The sequence below is a fragment of the Cervus canadensis genome, chromosome 4 (assembly GCF_019320065.1).
Source record: "Cervus canadensis isolate Bull #8, Minnesota chromosome 4, ASM1932006v1, whole genome shotgun sequence".
Lineage (NCBI taxonomy): Eukaryota > Metazoa > Chordata > Mammalia > Artiodactyla > Cervidae > Cervus > Cervus canadensis.
The window spans coordinates 15,341,823-15,366,431 of NC_057389.1; the positions used below are offsets into that span (position 1 = coordinate 15,341,823).

At 38.9% G+C, this 24,609-nt stretch overlaps 2 protein-coding genes across 13 annotated transcripts in view; one reads left to right on the forward strand and one right to left on the reverse strand.

Annotated features, from left to right (window-relative positions):
• Positions 1–10,204, forward strand: part of SPATA9 (spermatogenesis associated 9) — a 53,975-nt gene extending 43,771 nt beyond the window's left edge. For all 12 annotated transcript variants that reach the window (XM_043464633.1, XM_043464634.1, XM_043464626.1 and 9 more), the window contains 2 exons: positions 4,946–5,041; positions 9,733–10,204. In XM_043464633.1, coding sequence (XP_043320568.1) covers positions 4,946–5,041; positions 9,733–10,020 — 384 coding nt within the window. In that variant the 3' untranslated portion in view covers positions 10,021–10,204. The remainder of the gene's footprint in view (positions 1–4,945; positions 5,042–9,732) is intronic.
• Positions 10,205–12,237: 2,033 nt separating this feature from the next.
• RFESD (Rieske Fe-S domain containing) lies at positions 12,238–14,796 on the reverse strand. The gene is made up of 3 exons (XM_043464636.1): positions 14,597–14,796; positions 14,456–14,490; positions 12,238–12,524 (listed from the first exon to the last, which is right to left on the reverse strand). Exons 1-3 carry the CDS (start codon positions 14,772–14,774, stop codon positions 12,261–12,263), a joined length of 477 nt encoding a protein of 158 aa, XP_043320571.1. The 5' UTR covers positions 14,775–14,796; the 3' UTR covers positions 12,238–12,260.
• Between the last annotated feature and the right edge of the window lie 9,813 nt (positions 14,797–24,609).

Sequence of the window (24,609 nt, forward strand, 5' to 3'; positions counted from 1 at the left end):
TACAGTCCAACTCTCACATCCATACATGACCACTGGAAAAACCATAGCCTTGACTAGACGGACCTTTGTTGGCAAAGTAATGTCTCTGCTTTTTAACATGGATTCATAAATGTCCTGTGGACTATAGGGATGATGGGCAAGTAAGCCGTGACTACTGGGTGTACTGAGTGCATGATGAAAGTGTGCGAAGTGGACTATGGAAGCAACAACAAGGGGGAAATACTTCCTAAGAGTAGTTGGTGTAGTCTCCCTAGAAGATGATACTGGATCTGAGCCTAGGAAGGGAAATTATCTCAGTGAAGAAGTAGGAGAATCGTCTGCAAAAGAGGACAATGTACATTAAGAAGCTAAGGCGAGAGCATGACTTATGTAGAAACTGTAAGTAGTTCCACGTGGCTGAAGGGAGACAAGTGGGAACAGTCCCAGGTCAGAGCTGCTGGGGTCCTTGAGGGTTAGGAGTGAGGAGGAAGCTTTTCTAGGGTAATGTGTATTAGCTAGGGCGGAAATTCAGAATTGCCACTGAAAGGAACCGAAGTTGTAGCAAGGAAGAAAACATACATCAAATCTGAAAGTCTCAGTGAGGATAGACGTAGAAGCGTGAGTAGTGAAGTTTAGTGGCCTGGAGAATCCAAGGAGCAGCAGAGTAACGTGTGAGGTGTGGTGGAGGTCAGCGGGTTGGTCTGTGAGTGGAATGTATCCATGGAACCAGACCGTGCCGAGAGGTCAATGGCATATCACAGAGTTCAGCTTACCCAGAGTGGACTCCAGCCTGAGTTCCTTCAAGAATGGTCAGGCTGCCTGTGTCAAGATGGAACTCTGTGGTGTGTGAAAATAAAAGGAGTGAAATGTGGAGAGCTGGGGTCCGGCCTGCCCAGCTGGCCGTCTTGTTGAGAGATTTCCTTGGCACCTGGCTCTGTGGGTCCCCGAACCGTTCCCTGTTGTGCAGGGCTGAGGTTAGTGATATACCTGCTTCTTCTACAGGGGGCCTTAGGAACGGAAAACTGAGAATTTCTTGGGGATTTTCAGTATCCCCAGCAGCAATACTTATAGAACGCTGTATCTGCTTAGCCTTGGAAGCTGCCTGCCCGAGTGAAGCCTGCGCCTGCTCTAGGCTGCAGTGACCTATATAGTCAGCTTGGATGATGACTTCAGCCAAGACACGTCAGCTCCCAGACACAGTTGCTGACTTTGGCATCCCAGCGCAGGGCCACAGGACCAGAAGCTCTGTCTATGATAGAATCTTCTGTATAGTGACTTTAGAGGTGTTTGCTTCTACTTTGGACACATTCTCTGGAGTGGTGTAGTCAAGAGATGGGTAAACTAAACTCTTAGCCTCAGGAGTGCCTGTGGCATAAGTGGACCCCAGGGGAGTTTTCAAGATGAAGAATCACAGAGGCTTACTTAAGTAAAGTTTCTTCCTCGCCCTCAGCCCTCCAAGGTAGACTCCAGTTTGGGGTCTGTAAACCTCACAAATAGCGGGAACTTCTTTACTTCCTTGAAGGGCTTGCCATGAGTCTATCTTGGGTGGTGTAATTCAAGACTCGGCGGGGGGAAAAGGACAATTCCTAGAAAGCAGAAGTATTGGAATCTTGAAGACATACTTTGGCAGGTTGACCAAGAGGGTGAGACATTTGAGCTTTTATAGGACCACCCAAATTAAGAGCTCATTCAAGGGTAATGCTCCACAGGCTGTTAATACTGGCGCGCTGTTGTTTAATCATTAAGTCGTGTTCCATTCTTTCACAACCCCATGGACTGTAGCCCACCAGTCTCCTCTGTCCATGGGATTTTCCAGGCAAGAATACTGGAGTGGGTTGCCATTTCCTTCTCCAGGGGATCTTCCTAATCCAGAGACTGACTCCATCTCTTACATTGCAGGTAGATTCTTTACCACTGAGCTATCTGGGAAGCCCCAATACTGGGATAAACAAAGTCAGAAAGCTTTCTTTCCTGTGGATTGCTAGGAGTCTTCCCTGCATTCATGAGTATTGTGGGTTGCTAAGCAAATTCATGATCAAGTAGCTTTTCCAAACTTAAAAAGGAAACATTTTTTTCTGGACCTGTAAAAGCAGTATTTCTTCCAACACTTATTTGTGAATCACTGAGAGTTCCCCCTATAACTCCTTTGATATTTTATCAAGATGGTTTTGGACAATATAGATTAAGTTGGACCTGGTAATTCTCCAACCTTCAGGTTATCTGTAAGTATATCTCTATTTTCTAAGCTGCTTATAGTCTGCTTTTTTGTGTGATTTATCTCATTGTTCGTGAAAATAAGATGAATATAGATACTTCTTCCATGAGACAAGGCAGTCAAAATTATATGGGAGAAGTAGAACAGGAAATTATGTGGTAGAAATTTAAAACTGAAATGTTTTTACTTGTTGAAATATCCATGTATCTTATATGTTAATATTACCAAATTCAAAAAGGAAATATATGGATATAATAGTGATATCACAATACTTTTAAATGCAAATGAAATAAAAATCATGTAACAAGGTTAAGATAAAATTTTTGAAACCAGCCAAGACAGTCTAGACAAAGCCTCCCTTTTCCCAAATTTCTCCAGTTTGTTTATCTCAGTCTTTGCCATATACTATTCCTGCCCATAGCAAACCAAAAATGAAACAGTGTGGTTTATAATATGAAAAACATGTATTGCAAGTGAGTCATAAAATGGAAAAATGGCTACTTAGCCAGTAGCCACATAAATTTTGTAGGATATGTATTTTTACAGGGGTGATTTATTATAGTAACAGCAAATATTTATTAAAAGCATTAAAATGGTGAAAAAGTTACCCCCAGCCAATATACAGATTCATCATTCAGAAGCATAACATATATCAAATACATATTTATTTCTAAACTAATCCATTTTAATTACTTTTAGGTGAAGGACAAAAATCTGAAAAAGAAAGATGCAGTGAAACAGAAACAGTAATTTTCCTTGCATGCACACCCCATTTTTATCTTTATTGTATATGACCTACCAATTATTGGACCTTCCATTACATCCATATATTCACAAACTCATGAATATTTTACTCTACTACGAGGCATTCTGTTGACGTGTATCTGATTTCCTTCCTGACATCTGCTCCCTACTTACAGAGTTTGTCTCCTTTAGCCTGATAGTGGGATTCAAAGGCATGCTATCAATCTGAGTCTTTCAGTAAGAGTGAAAGGGTAGTAGCAGCTTCATTTCCTGGAAGCGCTTTCCAGAAGCCAGGAAGTCTGGGAAGTTTTCCAGACTGACATATGGAGAGAGTGGGCTAAAACTGCCCACCGTGTGTAGGAGCTCGTACGGCCTGGTGGGTGGGGGTAAGAAGGAAAACCCCCCTCCCTTGTCCCTCTTCACTCCACCATCTCTCAGCTACTATGCTAGATAGTATTATTGGCTTCAGCTTTCCGTACATCGCTTGAGAGGAGAAGGGAAATTGTGATGGACACCTTTGTCCTTCCGTAGGGACAGCAGTAAGCCAAACCTGAGTACAGTAAGCACTTAGAGCAGGACCTGGTATACAGCGCCATAAAGTGTCCGCTCAATGAAATGCTGCCACGTGCTCTTCAGAGGCACCATTTAAAAGGCTGCAGCGCTACTGCTGGGTGGATATGCGTAATTCACCTAGCCGTTCTGCTACCATTGTTTCAGTTTTTCAGTGTTGTAACCTTTTAATCCAACCAGTCCATCTAAAGGAGATCAGTCCTGAATGTTCACTGGAAGGACTGATGTTGAAGCTGAAACTCCCATACTTGGGCCACCTGATGCGAAGAACCAACTCATTGGAAAAGACCCTGATGCTGGGAAAGATTGAAGGCGGGAGGAGAAGGGGACGACAGAGGATGAGATGGTTGGATGGCATCACTGACTCAATGGACATGACTTTGAGTAAACTCCAGGAGTTGGTGATGGACAGGGAGGCCTGGCGTGCTGCAGTCCATGGGGTCGCAAAGAGTCAGACACGACTGAGCAACTGAACTGAACTGAACCTTTTAATGATCATATATATATATACCATTCTCATTTGTGTGCAATTTTATGGTATTCTTGCCTGGAAAATGCCATGGGCGGAGGAGCCTGGCAGGCTACATACAGTTCATGGGGTTGCAAAGAGTTGAACATGACTGAGCCACTTCACTTCATTGTGCATTTACATGATTTTATATTTACATCCTATACCTTTTGAGAGTTTTTGAAGCCTCTGAGTGACTTGGCTCTTCAGAGAAGTATGACTAACTGCCCCTTCACTGCTAAAGGGGAAGGGAATGTTCTTCCTACTGTCATTTCATATCCTTATAGCTCAAAGCCACAGAGGTGGCCTAGTATAAGAGTTACAGTTCCCTTAAACTGAATATATTGTGGTGAGGCAGGGACACATTCTAGAAGCAAGAAAAATCTGAGAGACAAATTCTTTATTAGTGTAAACATGTACATTTCAAAAAGCATGCTGGATATGAGTGCAAAGTATTTGCTGAAGCTTAATGATCATCTAAGATTAATGCTGGCCTTCAGCAGTCTCATGATTAACATTTCCAGGCAGGTCATTAATCTCCAGGAAATGCCCAGTATTTTCATTGCTGTTTGCTTAATTGAAGAGGTGAATAATTTAGTAAAGGATGACTCCATGAATTTCAACAAAGACCGTTTTTCTAATAAGCACAGCAGCACCCCCTAGTGAGCACACTTGTAAATGTCAAAAGCTAAAAATCAGATTTTGGAAATGGGAGATTTTTTTTTTAATAGATTTGTCATAGGTTTTAATTAGCAAAAGAAAGTGTCTTTTTGTAAAGGAGGAAGACATTATATTTTCAAGATGTGAGAAAACTCAGATCTAAAGTAGATGACTATCAATATTTGAATTCTCATTTTACAATAACATTATAAGATTTAACATTGTAACATTGAAAGTTTTTTAATAAGAAAACTCATTTGTTTTTTCAGGTCAGAAAGGGATCTTTGTTTGAAATCATTTCTTTCCCAGCAAAGACTGCTTTAACTAGCATAATGTGCGCTTCATATGCGGCACTCATTTATTTGGTAAGTTAAGAAAATAATTAGAATCTGGAAATATAATTATTTTATGTAAAGAAATGCTGTATAGTCTATTCTTAAACCAAGATATTATTCTCTTATTACACAAAATAATTTTACATTAAAAATTACATTTCTAAGGAGCCAGGTCAATCCACCAAAAACTAAGTTGCTTAAGTAATAAAACTTATTTTACTTTTTAAAAAATTTATTACTATTTGGTCAAAACATTTTGGTTTTGCTTTCATTAGGTTACAGGTGTTTTGTTTCTGCCATTGTGCCGTGGTTGGTTAAAGTTCAGCTTTTGTTTTTTGAATTACAAAAAGTATGACAAAAATATACGGACTTTTATAAATTATAAAGTTATTTTCTTTTAATTCATTGCCATTTATATTTACCTTTAATTGAAAAAAATTACAACATACAAAAAGAAAAGTACACAGCTTGATGAGTTATCAGAAAATCTATTAATTGATGTATCATATGGATCAAGAAACAAAACATTATACTATCATTCTAGAAGCCTCTTTCTTGCCTCCTTATGATCACTAACCTCTGCTGTAAAGGCAAGCACTATTTTGACTTCTAATGGCATAGTCAGTTTTGACTTGCATATAAATGAAATCGTATACTTTGTTCTTTTGTAGGTCTTGTATTGCTCAACATTATCATTGTGAGATTCATTTGTTGCCTATAGCAGGAGCCTGTTGACGGTCACTGCTGTATAGTATTCCATTGATTAAATATACAACTATCTATTCTATTGTTGAATATTTAGATGAGTTAGAACTTTAGCTATTGTGAATAGGTTGCTGTGAATGTTCTTGTACATATGTTTGGGTGAAATGTCTGGACGGTAAAACTTTGCATATGTTCGTCTCTAGTAAATATTGCCAAAGTTTTCCAAAATGTTTTAACAGTTCATTCTAGCAGATTATGAATCCCAGTTGCTCTGTATCATCACTAACATTTGGTATTATCAATCTTTTCTGGTATAGCCATTTTTGTGGGTATGTAGTACTATCATATTGTGTTTTTAATTTGCATTTTATTGATTATTAAGACTGAATACCATTTTTATACATTAATGGATATACTCTTTTGTTAATTTCTGTTAGTCTCTTCTCATTTTCCTACTTGGAGTTGTCCATTGGTTTATTATCAATTTGTACTTTTAACTGTATTATTGGAACAAGCCCTTTTTTCAGTTGAATCTGGGCAGATTTATTTTACTCTGTGACTAGCCTTTCATTTTTAGGAGTGTCTTTTAAAACAGAAGTTCTTAATTTTAATGCAGTCTCATTTATTAATCTTCTTTATATTAAGTGCTTTTTATGTCTTAATTAGGGAATCTTGACTTACATCCTAGTCATGAAACTACTCACTCTGATATATCCTAGGAGCTTTGTTATTTTGCCTTTCACTTTTAGAGTTATAACACATCTGGAGTTGGTATGAGGCAAGGGTCAGATTTTCCCTCTGTGGGCATCTCATTGTGCTGTGCTGTGCTTACTTGCTCAGTTGTGTCTGACTCTCTGCAACCTCATGGACTGCAGCCCGCTAGGCTCCTCTGTCCATGGGGATTCTCCAGGCAAGAATTCCTGGAGTGGGTTGCCACGCCCTCCTCCAGGGTATCCTCCCAACCCAGGGATTGAACCCAGGTCTCCTGCATTGCAGGTGGATTCTTTACCAACTGAGCTATCAGGGACGCCCAGCTGATCCAACTCAATTTATCAGGGAAAAAAGTAAACCTCTTTCCTATTGCCCCAGAACACCTTTTCTAAGATAAATTAAATGTCCTTATATATGTAGGTCTGTTTACATTCTCTTTGTTCTAGTCAACTGATCTGTCTATTCTTATACCAGTTCAACACTGTATTATTTACTGGTGCTTTACATTAAATCTTCATAACTGGTAAAATAGGTTCTCCTTCCAATCTATGAACGTGGTATATTTCTCTATTTAGATTTCTTTCTGTTAATAAATTTATGGCTTTTTTGTTAGAGGTCTTTTACCTATTTATTTTTTTGATTCATATTGAAAGAGACAAGAATAAAGGTTAAATTTTCCTAATAATCCACAGATTCAGTGCAATCCCAATTAAAATTTGAGCAGGTGTGTATTTGTATATTGACTAGTTTATTCTAAAATTTACAAGGAAATGCCAAAAGTAAAGAATAGCCAAGACAACTTAGGGAAAAAGAGTGTAAAAGAACTCATTTTAAACATATTTACAATTTTTAAAAACTTTGAATTTATCAAATATTTTGCAAATGTTTTAAAATTTTGAGAAATGTTCAGTATCTTAAATGTGAATCTCATACAAGATTGATGCAAATATACTGCAGAAAATGAGTGGGATGAAATGGCTATGGTGAAACTAAAACAAACTAGATTAAAACCACAATTACTTGAATTTTTCAAAGGCTTTTGAAATCATCCTATATGACTTATGCTATAAACTAAGAAACAATTTTTTTGGTGACCTCTGATAATTGGTGATATATTCATCCAAGTCCTAGGAGAGGTCAGGGCTAGAATTATGGTTTTAAAAGCAAATAACATCTATGTTGGAAGTTAATGCCCTGAGGGTAGAACCATGCCAAGTGAAAAGAGTAGAAAGTTGGCAGAAATGTGAAGAACACTTTCTGTTTAAGATAAGCTAAGAAGAAATCCATGAAGGAGACAGAGGACCAATAATAAGAAAAGCAGGAAGAGAATCAGGAGAAACGCTGTCAAGGAATTAGAGTCTCAGGAAGTTGTGAGTGGTTAAGAGTCACATACAAGCAGAAAAACTCAAGTAAAATGAAGATCTGAAAAGTGTCCATTAGATCTAGTAGTAAAGATGTTGGAATTAATCATCTTGAGAACTACTTTAGCAGAGGCCCTGGGTTCTGAGTTTTCCTGAGTGAAAAGGAGATGATAAAATGGAAACCATGGATGTATGTCCTGGTTTGATCAAGAAAAGAGTGTGTAGTAGTCAAGAGGGAAACAGGGCCACAGGGATTTTAAATTCTTAAATTTCAGGATAGAAGATACTTTAGTATGTTACAGGTTGCAGGGGAGGAGCTAGTCAAGAATGAGAGGTTGAAGAGGCAGGCAATAATTGATAGACAAATTGATAGGTAGGGTATAGGTTACAAGCAAAGATGGAGAAATACTGACCTTGATCAAGATCTTTCATTTTCTGAGACTTGGACAGAATTGGTTAGGGTGGGCACAGATAAAATGTTATAAGTGAGGGAAGAAGAAATCCATCAAATAGGATAGGGCTTCCCAACCTTCTTTTTGTAGCATGGCGTACATAGAAAATGATCATAGTTGTGATAAATGGTTAAAGCTGTCTGTAGCTGGAAGTGATGGACTTCAAGATTTATAACTCTAGACTTGGGTGTACTCAGATACAAGTAACAAAAAAAATACCCGATAGTACCTTAATCAATACAGATATTTAACTATCTCACTTAATTAGAAGTCCAGAGTCAGGCAGTTCCTGGGTTTGTATAGTGGATCTAGAGTGTCATCACGAACCCAGGGCCTCTCCATCTTTCTCTCCCACTATCCTGTTGGTTGGTTTTGGTTCTTAGGTTTGCTACCTTATGCTCATACCTTACATCCGTATCAGTGTCCAAAGCAAGGAGGAGAAAGTAGAGGCAAAAGACAGAGTCTTTCTTCTATATAAAAAGGAGGAAACACTTTCCTCCAAATCCTTCCCATCTTCCTCCCCAGCAGACAAATTTTATTACGTTGGCCAGAGGGGTCACACTGCCAGACGGTAACGCCGGGAAGTGAAGGGAAGCATCTGGTGTCCCCATTCTGAGGTGGAAGACAGGCAAAGAAAAGAGGAGGCAGGAGGTCAGGAGGAAAGGGCTGTTCAAGCCGAGGCCTGCCCTCCTTCCTGTTCCTCTCTTTAGGAACATTGAGCATTTGTCGCCTATTATGTCACCTTGAAGGCATCATCGCTTTGGTAAAAGAAGCTAGTTTAGGTGGTCTTGTATTTATAGATTTTATTATTCTTGTTGCTTGCCTTAAATGCTTGGCATCATCATCTCCATCAGTAAACTTATAGGTTTAACAGATACAGCTCTTGGTGATTCTCAATTTTTGAAGTTATATTTTTAAATCTGTGTTTTGTTTTGACACCCTTAAAGTAGCGAATGGCATTTTTGAGGGAAAGTGGATCATAAGTTTGTTTAGAAATTGTTGATTCATTAATTTACTAAATTCTTACCAAAATATTTATGCCCTTCCAATGGAAGATAATCGGTATAAGCAAAGTCTATATGGGAAAAAAGTAAAAACAGAAAACCTACTTTGAGATATTAACATGTTTGAGGATAAATTCCATCTCTCAGAAAATGTTTAATTAAGTCAGGAGAATAAAGGAATGTTTCATTTAATTAGAGAATAAAGATGTAAAACATGAATTAGAGATGTGAAGCATATTTTTATTAAAGCATACTATGTTTTAATTTTCCTTCTAGATTATGGTATATTTATAATTAGGAATCAGCCTCTTCACGTTTATCATGTACCAGAGGAAGCTGAAGGAAAGCACCTCTTTGTTAGAATATACAGATCAATGATTTTATGTTAAATGTTTTATTGCATTATTGGATTTTATCTATTAAGTTTAGTAGTATAAAGCAATTATACTCCAATAATAAAGAAACCTTACCTTTTTTAAAATTATTAGACAGTCTGTGTTAATGCCGTGCTGGAGAAGATAATGAAAATTTTCCAAGAAGAAGAATCCATAAGGCAAAACAGAGAGGAGAGTGAAAATTTTAGAAATGCCTTTTCGGAGCCTGTGCTTTCTGAGCCTCTGTTTCCCGAAGGTGAAATCAAAGCAAAACCTTACAGGTCATTACCAGAGAAGCCAGACAGTATTTCCGATCGCCCCAAACTTCCTGCTAATAAGTTGAGTAATAAGATTCAGGTTTTACATTCTGTGTTTGACCAATCAACTGGAATGAATGAATGAACAAATCTGAACTTAAATATCACTGAACAGAGCTTAAGCATTATCTAATGACATAACTAGGAAACTAGTTTTTATGTTCTGACTGCTCTGCTTTGAAACAAAATGGGGGTGGGGGACGGACTATTGCTAAAATGTCATTCTCAAGTATGTATATGGTAGAGAAAATAAAATGAATCAATGTTGACTGTGATATTTTTTAATGAACAAGAAAATGTACCCTTTGGTGAGTTAGACTCTATGCGATGGTTTATAATATGGACATGTTTATAATACATTTATGTTTGTATTAAAGTCTTGTTTAGAGTATCCGTCCAATTATTTATCTGGGAGGGAAAAAAACCCTCCCTATTAAAATGCTACATATCTGTTTCAGAGATAATAAAAGGATATATATATTTTCTATCTACAGGCTGCATAGTTTGAGTTTTCCTATTATTGGTTATTTTAAAACTCATCTATAAAGTTATGAAGAACTTGAAATTCATAGATGTAAATTTATATTGTTTACAAATCTGATGAGATGTCTGTATTTGAGAATGACATGACATTTTTATTTCCCCATCTAGAGGAACAAATTAAAATCCAAGTCCCCATTACTCATTGTTGCCACTGGATCCTCAGGAAAAAAATGCTTCTGTGATTGGTCCCACAGACCAGGGTCATGGTTTTTGCCTGCTGGAGGTACTTTGGTTTCTCCCATGCATTTTAAATTCTGGACATGTGTTAAGTCATTGGAGGATCAGCGCCTGATATAATAGACGGGGAGGTACCCATTCCAGAGATGGTACATTTTCTGTACCTCGTGGGTAACTGCTGCTGTTAACAGTGTTTATAAAAAACACAGGCCTGGCTCAGTAGTAGTCTAAGGAAAGCAAGTGTTGGAATATGGGTAGCATGGAGCAATATATCAGAAAAAATATAATATATAGCAAAAGGCTCTGTAAGCACAGCCTTAATGATACCTATTTTATTCACTTATTATTTTTACAATAGCCAAGAGAAAGGATCCAACTGTTAGAATACTAAGCCTTAATTCAGCCCTGTGTCACTAAGAAGATTACTGTGGTTTGAGACTAAGTTCCACTGTTGACAAAAAGCTTTTTTCATTCTGAATTCATAGTCTGTTCCTCATAGTTCTTTCTGGTCCCACTTATCCTTATATTCTACTATGTGCTACTGAGTTTTTGATGATCAGTACCCAGAGATTTATAGTACAGCGTGGGCACGAGGCAACCAGAAAAGTGATGGCCATAAATAACTGGCATGGAAAAAGCAGGGTGAACTAACTTAATATCTACCTACGAACTCAGAAGAAAAGACTCTGAAGAACAACCCTGTATCTCTTCTCTCTGTGACATTTATATGACACTTGGTTGTACATACATGTGCAAAGTTCTATACAAATAAAAATTCTTTAAAAAATGTTATTTAGAAATTTCATTTGGCCTTCAGAGCCCTTTGGCTCACTGAGCAGATGTCACATCTCTCATGGCCAGCAGCAACTGTCTCTTCCTTACTTTCAAACTGTGTACCATGACCTGAGAGAAACTGAGCTAAAGTTTATTGGTTTCAATGTCAGGCAAGTTGTTTCCTATTTTTAAATTCAGCATGTACACTGATCCCATTCTGGGAAGTATTTTTCAAGTGTAAAAGGTCTGCTATTTATTTGGAAAAACTGAATAGTTAAAACTTAAGTATTTCAATGTGTTTACATTTTACCTTAAAAAAATTGTAATAACCATCAATAGGTGGGGTGGTGAACGCATGCAGAAATGAAACAAGAGTGGAAGAATGCTGGTAACTGTTGAAGGTGGGTGCTGGGAGTTTATTATTCTCTTCACTTCGTATACATTAAAATTTTTCCATGATAAAGTCTACTATATCAAGTAGGGATTTTCCCCCTAAATTTTTCTTAGTAGATCTAATCTTTTTTTTTTTAACCTTTTCTTCACTCTGGTTACTCCAAATTATTTTTATCCTTCTTCAAATGCACATTTCAAACCTATAACCTTAAGGTTCCAATCAATCCAGAGGATTGGCTGAAACATATTCTATAGATCCTGATGATGATCCTTACATCATACTAAGTACATGTGCTTTTGAACCTTTCATAAATATGACTGTTAAAGATGATAAATGTGCTTGTGTTGGAAAAAGTTAGTCATCTTTGGTACTCAGCAAGGTTATTCTAAAAATACTTTCAAAACATACACAACATTTTTCATTGCCATGAAATTTTATCAGAAGGAACTTGGAATTACTTTGAAGATTCCAGTGGCATAAAAGTCAGAGTCACACTTAAAAGGCTCATTAGAAAGAGTCACATAAATATTCCCATTGTCCACTGTCACTGTGTGAATCCTTTGCTTTATTCCTTTGGAGCACCACATGGGTTTTGCTGATGGGTCTTTAGGATTTATAGACTGATACAGTCCTTCTCCTGTTTCCAAAGTAATTTTGTACTTATGCCAGGGGCAAACTATACATGCTCGTCCATCAAATTCCTGGGGAAAGAAATAATTGATTTTATAATATGACATTTCCAATGTTGACAATAAATCTCAGACTCAGAACAGAATTTACTGCAGAAGAACCAAGCTGCAAAACAGGCTTCTCTTTTTTCCTCCCATTTACAAATTATTCAGTATAAGGCAGAACATAATCTTAGCAGTCATCAAGTTCTTCTGCAGTTGATAAGAAACCCAGTGTGTTAGAGCTCTATCAGAAGATAACCAGCCCAGGCAGCTATCCCATGTGACCCCAGTATGCTGTTATCTGTTAGATATTAATGTCACTTCCATGACAGAAATGGGGCAAGGGCTTCAAGTGCTTCTAAATGAATCTTCACTAGCTGGTGGAAGAATGGTTAAGTCTCAGATATAATTTCAAGAGAGGTTACTAAAGGCATAAGTGTATATGTTAACTAAAGAGCAATTTATGATCCAAAGTAGTTCATTTCAAACTTTTAGCTGTCCTAAAGCAGTGCTTCTAAAATTTTAAAGGACATGGGCTTTACTCATGATCTTGTTTAAGTGGAGCTCTTGTTTAAGTTCAGTAGTCCCAGAACAGGATGCAATATTTGCATTTCCAAGACACTCCCAGGTGTCACCAATGTTGTTGGTCTGTGAACCACACTTTGAGCAGCAAGGTTTTATAGCTCTCACGATGGTCTGAAACTGAGGGAAGTTCTTCCACTCTATCATCCAGATGCTGACATTTTTATCTCCACACGAGAAGTGCAGAAGTGCTGTTCTATACCATCTCCCCGGCCAGAACTGTCAGCAAACATTTTCATGATTCATAAGTTCATGTTCATAATTTAAACACACATCTTTTAACATGAGGACAGGTGTGGAAATAGGTAGATATGAGTTGTATAGAGAGTAGAACACTGAATTTAAGCATGTACTTTGTGCTAGTCAGAGACAGACACAGGGAAGGGAGAGAGAGATCAGTTTCATGAGGCAGAAAAGAAATCAGGCAGCAAGTTTGGGAATGCAAGGAAGTAAAACAGTGCCCCCATCCTGCCTCAGTTAAGCCTTCAAAGTGTTCTTTCTTTCTTAAAATATATATATGGATATTTTTATTATATCATAAAAGTAATATATACACATTGGAAAAATTCAAATTATGCAGAATTATAAAAAGTAAATATAATTTTTTTTAAAATGGGACCTCTTTAGACCTATGATTCTTTGACTTGCTTTTTTCCATTCAAAAATATACCGTTGACGTTCATGCCTCATTAACTTACTGGCTGTATACTATTCCACAGGCTTCCCTGGTGGCTCAGACGGTAAAGAATCTGCCTACAATGTGGGAGAGCCTGGTTCAATCCTTGGGTCGGGAAGATCCCCTGGAGGAGGGCATAGTAGCCCACTCCAGTATTCGTGCCTGGAGAATCCCCATGGACAGAGGAGCCTGGTGGGCTACAGCCCATGGGCTCACAAACAGTCGGACATGACCGAGCACACTATTCCACAGCGTGGGGAGTCCTAATTTAAACTGTTTCCTCTTGTTACACATTTAAATTTCCTTCACTTTTTCATTACAATGAATAATACCACAATGAACTTCTTAAGTATGTACTTAACAAATGTTTAAGTGTATATATAGTTACATATGTGCATATACTTAGGAAGTATATGCACATATGTAAGCATATATATATATATACTTTTGTACAATAATATGCAGGGTATATCTTTCAAAGTATATTTGCTAGGTCAGAAGACATGTATATTTCTCATCTTTACCTGTAAAATGGTTTTCTTTACGTTGTTAGTGTTGTGAATTCCTAGAATATTGATAATTATACTCAAAGCATGAAAATATAGTTCAGACCCAAATATAAATTATTTGTGAATAGAGACAGTAAATATAGTAGGAATATAAATAGGAAACATCTGAACCTGTTGAAAACAGATTTACATACCTCTATTTCTCCCAAATGTAAAGGTCCTCCTGAGTCTGCAAAGAAATTGAACATACATCTGGTCACTAAAAAACTGAACTTTTAATAGCTTTCTGGACAGTAAGTAAATACAAGGTTTACAAATGAAAAATAAAATCTTACGGTAACAGCGAATATCCATGGCATGAAATTCTCCTTTGTGGTAGAAAATGACCACTTCTCTGTCATGGACAACAGCTGTTATTCTTTCAGATCTTTTAATGTCTTCTTCTCTACCCACATAGACAGAAGCATATTGCTCCTTTGTTTCAGGATCTTGTTCAGAGTCATCAGGATCCATGCTAGTGGAACAACAACAAAACCACAAACAAAAACAAGAAAGAAAAAAAATTGCAAGTGGTCTTCACTAGTTTCATTGCACTTAACTCATAGAGATAATCATAAGAGAAGTTTGATTTCCCTGAGACTGATGGAGGCACTTTTAAAAATAATGGATTATAGTCAGTCATGATTGTAAGTTAGAATTCTTAAAGCTTGCCAAAATTAGGGAGGACTGACCACTTTTAGCAGAGAAGGCAATGGCACCCCACTCCAGTACTCTTGCCTGGAAAATCCCATGGATGGAGGAGCCTGGTAGGTTGCGGACTAAGAGTCGGACACGACTGAGCGACTTCACTTTCACTTTTCACTTTCACACATTGGAGAAGGAAATGGCAACCCACTCCAGTGTTCTTGCCTGGAGAATCCCAGGGACGGGGGAGCCTGGTGGGCTGCCGTCTATGGGATCACACAGAGTTGGACACGACTGAAGTGACTTAGCAGCAGCAGCAGCAGCAGACCACTTTTAGACTGGACTTGTATTTGATTCACTTCATTGCCTAAGGTAGACATTTCAGAACTCCTGACAGATACTAAAGTCTCACTATCCTTTTATTCCCTCTCAAATTCAATGCTAAACAACACCTGCATATTATCAGTGTTGTTTTTAGCTTTTGTTGAAGGTAGGATTCTTCAGCAAGGGTCTAACAGAAGCAGAAGAGATTAAGAAGAGGTGGCAAGAATACAAAAGAACTGTACAAAAAAGCTCTTAATGACCCAGATAACCACGATGATGTGGTCACTCCCCTAGAGCCAGACATTCTGAACACTGAAGTCAAGTGGGCCTTAGGAAGCATTACTACAAACAAAGCTAGTGGAGGTGACAAAATTCCAGCTAAGCTACTTCAAATCTTAAACCATAATGCTGTTAAAGTGCTGCACTCATTATGCCAGCAAATTTGGAAAACTCAGCAGTGGCCACAGAACTGAAAAAGGTCAGTTTTCATTCTAATCACAAAGAAAAGCAGTGCCAAAGAATGTTCAAATTACCATACAATGACACTCATTTCCACGCCAGCAAGATTTTGGTCAAAATCCTTCAAGCTAGGCTTTAGCAGTACATGAACTGAGAATTTCCAGATGTACAAGATGGATTTAGAAAAGGCAGAGGAACCAGAGATCAAAAGCTAGGGAATTCCAAAAAACATCTGCTTCATTTACTATGCTAAAGCCTTTGACTGTGTGGATCACAACAAACTGTGGAATATTCTTAAAGAGGTGGGAATATCAGACCACCTGACCTGCCTCCTAAGGAACCTGTATGCAGGACAAGAAGCAACAGTAAGAACCAGACATGGAACAATGGACTGGTTACAAATTGGGAAAGGGATACGTCAAGGCTGTATATTGTCACCCTGCTTATTTAACTTATATGCAGAGTGAAGTGAAGTGAAGTCGCTCAGTTGTGTCCAACTCTTTGCAACTCCATGGACTGTAGCCTACCACACTCCTCCATCCATGGGATTTTCCAGGCAAGAGTCCTGGAGTGGGCTGCCATTTCCTTCTCCAGGGGATCCTCCCGACCCAGGGATCGAACCCAGGTCTTCTGCGTTGTAGACAGACGCTTTTACCGTCTGAGCCACCGGGGGAGTCCCCCTTCCCTGGGCATACATATACATGATGTATATGCACAGTACATCATGTGAAATGCCGGGCTAGATGAAGCACAAGCTGGAATCAAGATTACAGGAAGAAATAACAATAACCTCAGATAGGCAAATGATACCACTTTAATGGCAGAAAGTGAAGAGGAACTAAACAGCTTCTTGATGAAGGTGAAAGAGGAAAGTAAAAAAGCTGGCTTAAAACTCAACATTCAAAAAACTAAGATCGTGGTATCTGGTCCTATCACTTCATGGCAAATAGATGGGGAAAATGTGGAAACAGTGTCAGATTTCATTTACTTGGGCTCCAAAATCAATGTGGATCGTGACTGCAACCACAAAATGAAAAGACACTTGCTCCTTGGAAGAAAAGCTATGTCAAGCCTAGACAGTGTTTTAAAGCAGAGACATCACTTTGCTAACAAAGGTCCATATAGTCAAAGCTATGGTCTTTCCAGAAGTCTTGTATCGATGTGAGAGTTGGCCCATAAAGAAGGCTGAGCACCAAAGAATTGATGCTTTTGAACTGTGGTGCTGGAGAAGACTCTTGAGAATCCCTTGGACAGCAAGGAAAACAGTCAGTCCTAAAGGAAATACCCTGAATATTCACTGGAAGGACAGATGCTGAAGATGAAGCTCCAATACTTTGGCCACCTGATGTGAAGAGCTGACTCACTGGTAAAGACCCTGATACTGGGGGAAATTGAGGGCAAAAGGAGAAGGGGGCGACAGAGGATGAAATGGTTGGATGTTATCACTGACTCAATGGACATGAGTTGCACAAACTCTGGGAGATAGTGGTGGACAGAGAAGCCTGGCATGTCTGGTCACAGAGTCGGACATGACTTAACGAATGAACAACAGGATTCTTTGACAGTCTGAATAGTCTTGAACCTCTTGGTTAAAAGGTGGCTAAGTTGGTTTTGCCTGGTGTAGACAGCCAGCTCGTACAGATCAATCAGATAACCATATTCTAGTAGAATGGAGAAGTGTGAATGGATGCCTTTAATTTTCTTAATTCACATATTGTCATTACTTTCTTCTGTCTTGGGCATTCAAAGCAGTGATTTTCTCTTCAATTTATAGAAGTATATAAATTTTAGAGAATCTGTAAGTTATTCTAAATTTTTTTTTCTTAGCACAGATATTCAGCCTATTTCTTTGAAAGCAACCCTTTCAAAGGGACCTCTGTATACTTCAAGAACATAGCCATGGTCTTTTAATTTCATATAAGAAAGAAACATCAAGATATATCATTGTCAGGGGTTCAGGCCGCATGTAGAGGGTTTTCCTGAGGGCCTCCCTTATGTTGGTATTTTTATTTTTTCTATGATAGTTTCTAAGTAAAACTATATATCCTGCTTTGCCAAGAATTTCTATATTTGTTTCCTTTATCTCCTAATAATAAGAGCAACGGCTAACAATGCAAACTTCAGGGTACAAATCTGACATCTCTGTAATTTCCTAAACTCGATTAGGGTAGTGCTTTCCTTTATACATTGAATTCAAAGTTCCTGCCTCGCCCCAGTAAGAAGATTGAGTGAGGCACAAACTCAATTTGGGCTGATGAACTGGAATGAAGGAGCTACAGAAAAGAAATAAAGAAGGATGTTCCAAGTCGCTTCAGTCATTTCCAACTCTTTGTGACCCCATGGACCGCAGCCTGCCGGGTTCCTCGGTCCATGGGATTCTCAGGGCAAAAATACTGGAGTGGGTTGCCATTTAGCTCCCAGGTTTTAGGTTTGTGCAACTATGTGGTTTGTGATTGTGATTGGGCAGACTGAGAAAGGAATGATATTTTGAAAGAAAGGAAAAATCAGGAACTAGTTACATTCTGTACAGAGTGAGTCTGAGGCACTCAAGAGACATCAAGTCAAAAGTCAGATATATGAGATGAGTTGAGACTCACTACAGAGATAAATTTGGAAGGTTTCAAACTACAGAATTCAACAGAATCACTTGGAGTGGGAGTGTCAATAGGGAATGACGTCTAATACGATTTCTGAAGAACATCCAATATTTAGACTTTCTGGATTAGCCATGCTTGACCAGAGGCTGGATTGCAACATTTCTAAACAATTCTCTGGTTTTACTTGATTTTGGCAGGTGCCCAAAGTATACAAACTGCTCAGATGGTAACATTTACCTCTGCTGCATGTGCAGTTATTATCACATTTTGTGACAGAACAGAAGGGCAATAATGATAAGAAAAATGGGGACAGACAGATGAATTGAAAAGAGAAGGGGGGGGAATAAGCTGAAGAAAAAGAAAAATATGGACTATGCAATACATATAACTAACAAAGGATTGATTCCTAAAACATGAAGTATTCCTATAAACAAGTAAGAAAAGGCAAATGACCATTATAAAAATGGGCAAAAGGGGAGGAGCCAAGATGGCGGAGGAGTAGGACGGGGAGACCACTTTCTCTCCTACAAATTCATCAAAAGAATAACTGAATGCAGAGCAAACCTCACAAAACAACTTCTGATCGCTAGCTGAGGTCATCAGGCGCCCAGAAAAGCAGACCATTGTCTTCGAAAGGAGGTAGGACAAAATATAAAAGATAAAAAGTGAGACAAAAGAGCTAAGGACGGAGACCCGTCCCGGGAAGGGAGTCTTAGGCGGCCTTGCTTGGGCTAGGGTCCGGGCCTGAGTGCCCTGAGGACAATCGGAGGGAGCTTCTGTGAGGTGCCAACTTGAACTGTGGGAGACCAAAAGAGAGAAAATTAACCGGCCGGAACACACTGCCGGCCGTTCGCAGAACAAAGGGACGGAGAAAGTCCCAAGAAGAGGTCGCAGGCTGCGGACCCGCCCAGCCCCGCCGGAGGCAGGAGGCAGGGGGGAGGGGAAGGTCGCGGCGAGACACAGGGCGCAGGCACCCGACGGGGGGCGGGGACTGGGGCTGGGGACGCAGAGGGCGGAAGGCGCGCGCACCCGACTGGCGTCAGCGGAAACTGAGACTGGGTCCGCGGAAGGGAGTGAGTGCGCCACACCTGGGGATAGTGCGCCCATCAAGCCCCTCGCTGCCTGGACCGCTCTGACGGGGAAGGCACAGAGAGCAGGCGCAGCTTTTCCTTCCGCGCTTTTGTGTAACACCCGAGGGCTGGAACCTAGCGCAGCGCGGGGCGCGCTCCATATAGAACAGCCGGGAGCCTGAGCAGCGCAGACGGAGAAAGCAGCGTCAGCCCCTCCCGGCAGCGCCAGCCCGCCCCCGCAGGGCCAGCCCCTCCCCGCAGCGTCAGCCCGCCCCGCAGCGCCAGCCCCTCCCCGCAGCGTCAGCCCCGCCCCGCAGCGCAACGGAACTAGCTAACTGAATAAGAGTCCACCTCCGCCCGCCTGTGTCAGGGCGGAAATGAGGCTCTGAAGAGACCGGCAAACAGAAGCCAAATAAACAAAGGGAACCGCTTCAGAAGGGACTGGTGCAACAGATTAAAATCCCTGTAGAAAACACCGACTTCACCGGATGGGCCCTGTAGATATCGAGAAGTGTAAGCTGGAACGAGGAGCTATCTGAAACTGAGCCGAACCCACCCTGACCGCAGCAGCTCCAGAGAAACTCCTAGATATATTTTTACTTTTTTTTTTCTAAGTAAGAAAAAAAAAAAATTTTTTTTTCTTTTTATATTTTTTCTTTTTTATTTTTTCTCTTTTATTTTCCTTTAAAATTCCCTATTACTCCCCCATTACTCCTTAACTTTCATTTTCATAGATTTTTACGATTTTTTTAATTAGGGGAAAAAAAATTTTTTTTTTTCTTTCTTTCTTTTTTTTTTTCTTTTTTCTTTTTCTTTTTTTTCCTTTCCGTTTTCTCTTTTATTTTCTATTTTTCTTTTTCTCTTATTTCTTTTAAAGTCCTCTAGTACTCCTCTACTACTCTTCATTTTCATTTTCACTACACTATAACCTTACCAAAAAAAAAAGAGAAGCCCTATCTTTAAACCGAAGATTATTCTCTCCCAATCTTGACTCTCTGTTTTCTACCTCAGAACACCTCTGTTTCCTCCTTTCCCCTTCTCTTCCCAATCCAATTCTGTGAATCCTTGTAGGTGTCTGAGATACGGAGAACACTCTGGGAACAGACAGCTGCGTAGATCTGTCTCTCTCCTCTTGAGTCCCCCTTTTTCTCCTCCTGCTCATCTCTATCTCCCTCCTCCCTTTTCTCCTGTTCATGTAACTCTGTGAACCTCTCTGGGTGTCCCCAACAGGGGAGAATCTTTTCGCCATTAACCTAGAAGTTTTATTATCAGTGCTGTATAGTTGGAGAAGTCCTGAGACTACAGGAAGAATAAAACTGAAATCCAGAGGCAGGAAACTTAAGCCCAAAACCTGAGCACACCAGAAAACTCCTGACTACATGGAACTTTAAGCAATAAGTGACCGTCCAAAAGCCTCCATACCTACACTGAAACCAACCACCACCCAAGAGCCAGTAAGTTTTAGAGCAAGACATACCACGCAAATTCTCCAGCAACACAGGAACATAGCCCCGAATGTCAACATACAGGCTGCCCAAGGTGACACCTAACACATAGACCCATCTCAAAACCATTACTGGGCACTCCATTGCTCTCCAAAAAGAAGAAATCAAGTTCCACGCACCAGTACACTGACGCAAGCTTCCCTAACTGGAAAACCTTGACAAGCCAATCATCTAACCCCACCCACTGGGTAAATCCTCCACAATAAAAAGGAACCACAGACCTCCAGAATACAGAAAGTCCACTCCAGACACAGCAATCTAAACAAGATGAAAAGGCAAAGAAATACCCAACAGGTAAAGGAACATGAAAAATGCCCACCAAGTCAAACAAAAGAGGAGGAGATAGGGAATCTACCTGAAAAAGAATTTAGAATAATGATAATAAAAATGATCAAAAATCTTGAAAACAAAATGGAGTTACAGATAAATAGCCTGGAGACAAAGATTGAAAAGATACAAGAATTGTTTAATAAAGACCTAGAAGAAATAAAAAAGAGTCAATTAAAAATGAACAATGCAATGAATGAGATCAAAAACACTTTGGAGGGAACCAAGAGTAGAATAACGGAGGCAGAAGATAGGATAAGTGAGGTAGAAGATAAAATGGTGGAAATAAATGAAGCAGAGAGGAAAAAAGAAAAAAGGATCAAAAGAAATGAGGACAACCTCAGGGACCTCTGGGACAATGTGAAACGCCCCAACATTCGAATCATAGGAGTCCCAGAAGAAGAAGACAAAAAGAAAGGCCATGAGAAAATACTCGAGGAGATAATAGCTGAAAACTTCCCTAAAATGGGGAAGGAAATAGCCACCCAAGTCCAAGAAACCCAGAGAGTCCCAAACAGGATAAACCCAAGGCGAAACACCCCAAGACACATATTAATCAAATTAACAAAGATCAAACACAAAGAACAAATATTAAAAGCAGCAAGGGAGAAACAACAAATAACACACAAAGGGATTCCCATAAGGATAACAGCTGACCTATCAATAGAAACCCTCCAGGCCAGAAGGGAATGGCAGGACATACTTAAAGTAATGAAAGAGAATAACCTACAACCTAGATTACTGTATCAGCAAGGATCTCATTCAGATATGAAGGAGAATTCAAAAGCTTTACAGACAAGCAAAAGCTGAGAGAATTCAGCACCACCAAACCAGCTCTTCAACAAATGCTAAAGGATCTTCTCTAGACAGGAAATGCAGAAAGGTTGTATAAACGTGAACCCAAAACAACAAAGTAAATGGCAACGGGACCACACCTATCAATAATTACCTTAAATGTAAATGGGTTGAATGCCCCAACCAAAAGACAAAGATTGGCTGAATGGATACAAAAACAAGACCCCATATATGCTGTTTACAACAGACCCACCTCAAAACAAGAGACACATACAGACTAAAAGAGAAGGGCTGGAAAGAAAATATTCATGGCAAATGGGAGACCAAAAAGAAAGCAGGAGCGCAATACTCATATCAGATAAAATAGACGTTCAAGTTAAAAGCTGTGAAAAGACACAAAGAAGGACACTACATAATGATCAAAGGATCAATCCAAGAAGAAGATATAACAATTATAAATATATATGCACCCAACATAGGAGCACCGCAATATGTACGGCAAACACTAACGAGTATGAAAGAGGAAATTAATAGTAACACAATAATAGCGGGAGACTTTAATACCCCACTCACAACTATGGATAGATCAACTAAACAGAAAATTAACAAGGAAACACAAACTTTAAATGACACAATGGACCAGCTAGACCTAATTGATATCTATAGGACATTTCACCCCAAAACAATCAACTTCACCTTTTTCTCAAGTGCACACGGAACCTTCTCCAGAATAGATCACATCCTGGGCCATAAATCTAGTCTTGGAAAATTCAAAAAAATTGAAATCATTCCAGTCATCTTTTCTGACCACAGTGCAGTAAGATTAGATCTCAATTACAGGAAAAAATTGTTAAAAATTCAAACATATGGAGGCTAAATAACACGCTTCTGAATAACCAACAAATCATAGAAGAAATCAAAAAAGAAATCAAAATATGTATAGAAATGAATGAAAATGAAAACACAACAACCCAAAACCTATGGCACACTGTAAAAGCAGTGCTAAGGGGAAGGTTCATAGCATTACAGGCTTACATCAAGAAACAAGAAAAAAGCCAAATAAATAACCTAACTCTACACCTAAGAGCAATTAGAGAAGGAAGAAATGAAGAACCCCAGGGTTAAGCAGAAGGAAGAAATCTAAAAATTAAAGGCAGAAATAAATGCAAAAGAAACTAAAGAGACCATAGCAAACATCAACAAAGCTAAAAGCTGGTTTTTTGAAAAAATAAACAAAATTGACAAACATTAGCAAGACTCATTAAGAAACAAAGAGAGAAAAACCAAATTAACAAAATTAGAAATGAAAATGGAGAGATCACAACAGACAACACTGAAATACAAAGGATCATAAGAGACTACTACCAGCAGCTCTATGCCAATAAAATGGACAACTTGGATGAAATGGACAAATTCTTAGAAAAGTATAACTTTCAAAAACTGAACCAGGAAGAAATAGAAGATCTTAACAGACCCATCACAAGCAAGGAAATCGAAACTGTCATCAAAAATCTTCCAGCAAACAAAAGCCCAGGACCAGATGGCTTCACAGCTGAATTCTACCAAAAATTTAGAGAAGAGCTAACACCTATCTTACTCAAACTCTTCCAGAAAATTGCAGAAGAAGGTTAACTTCCAAACTCATTCTATGAGGCCACCATCACCCTAATTCCAAAACCAGACAAAGATGCCACAAAAAAGGAAAACTACAGGCCAATATCACTGATGAACATAGATGCAAAAGTCCTTAACAAAAATTCTAGCAAACAGAATTCCAACAACATATTAAAAAAATCATAACACTGCCAAGTGGGCTTTATCCCAGGAATGCAAGGATTCTTCAATATCCGCAATCATCAATGTAATACACCACATTAACAATGGGGGGGGGGGGTGAAAGTATAAAAATCATATGATTATCTCAATAGATTGCAGAGAAAGCTTTGACAAAATTCAACACTCATTTATGATTAAACTCTCCAAAAAGCAGGATAGAGGAAACATACCTATACATAATAAAAGCTATATATGACAAACCCACAGCAAGCATCACCCTCAATGGTGAAAAATTGAAAGCATTTCCCCTGAAATCATGAACAAGACAAGGGTGCCCACTCTCACCACTACTATTCAACATAGTGTTGGAAGTTTTGGCCACAGCAATCAGAGCAGAAAAAGAAGTAAAAGGAATCCAGATAGGAAAAGAAGAAGTGAAACTCTCACTGTTTGCAGATGACATGATCCTCTACATAGAAAACCCTAAAGACTCTACCAGAAAATTACTAGAGCTAATCAATGAATATAGTAAAGTTGAAGGATATAAAATTAACACACAGAAATCCCTTGCATTCCTATATACTAACAATGAAAAACAGAAAGAGAAATTAAGGACACAATACCATTCACCATTGCAACAAAAAGAATAAAATACTTAGGAGTATATCTACCTAAAGAAACAAAAGACCTATACATAGAAAACTAAAACACTGATGAAGAAATCAAAGAGGACACGAACAGATGGAGAAATATACCATGTTCATGGATTGGAAGAATCAATATTGTGAAAAAAATGGCTATTCTACCAAAG

Bases quoted from the DNA above. Each gene is read 5' to 3' on its own strand.
- RFESD (XM_043464636.1), bottom strand. From the start codon at position 14,774: ATGGATCCTGATGACTCTGAACAAGATCCTGAAACAAAGGAGCAATAT. The intron at 14,491-14,596 runs GTAAGATTTTAT...ATTTCTTTGCAG, and splicing joins CATGGATATTCGCTGTTACC to ACTCAGGAGGACCTTTACAT. The intron at 12,525-14,455 runs GTATGTAAATCT...TTCTTTCCCCAG, and splicing joins TACATTTGGGAGAAATAGAG to GAATTTGATGGACGAGCATG.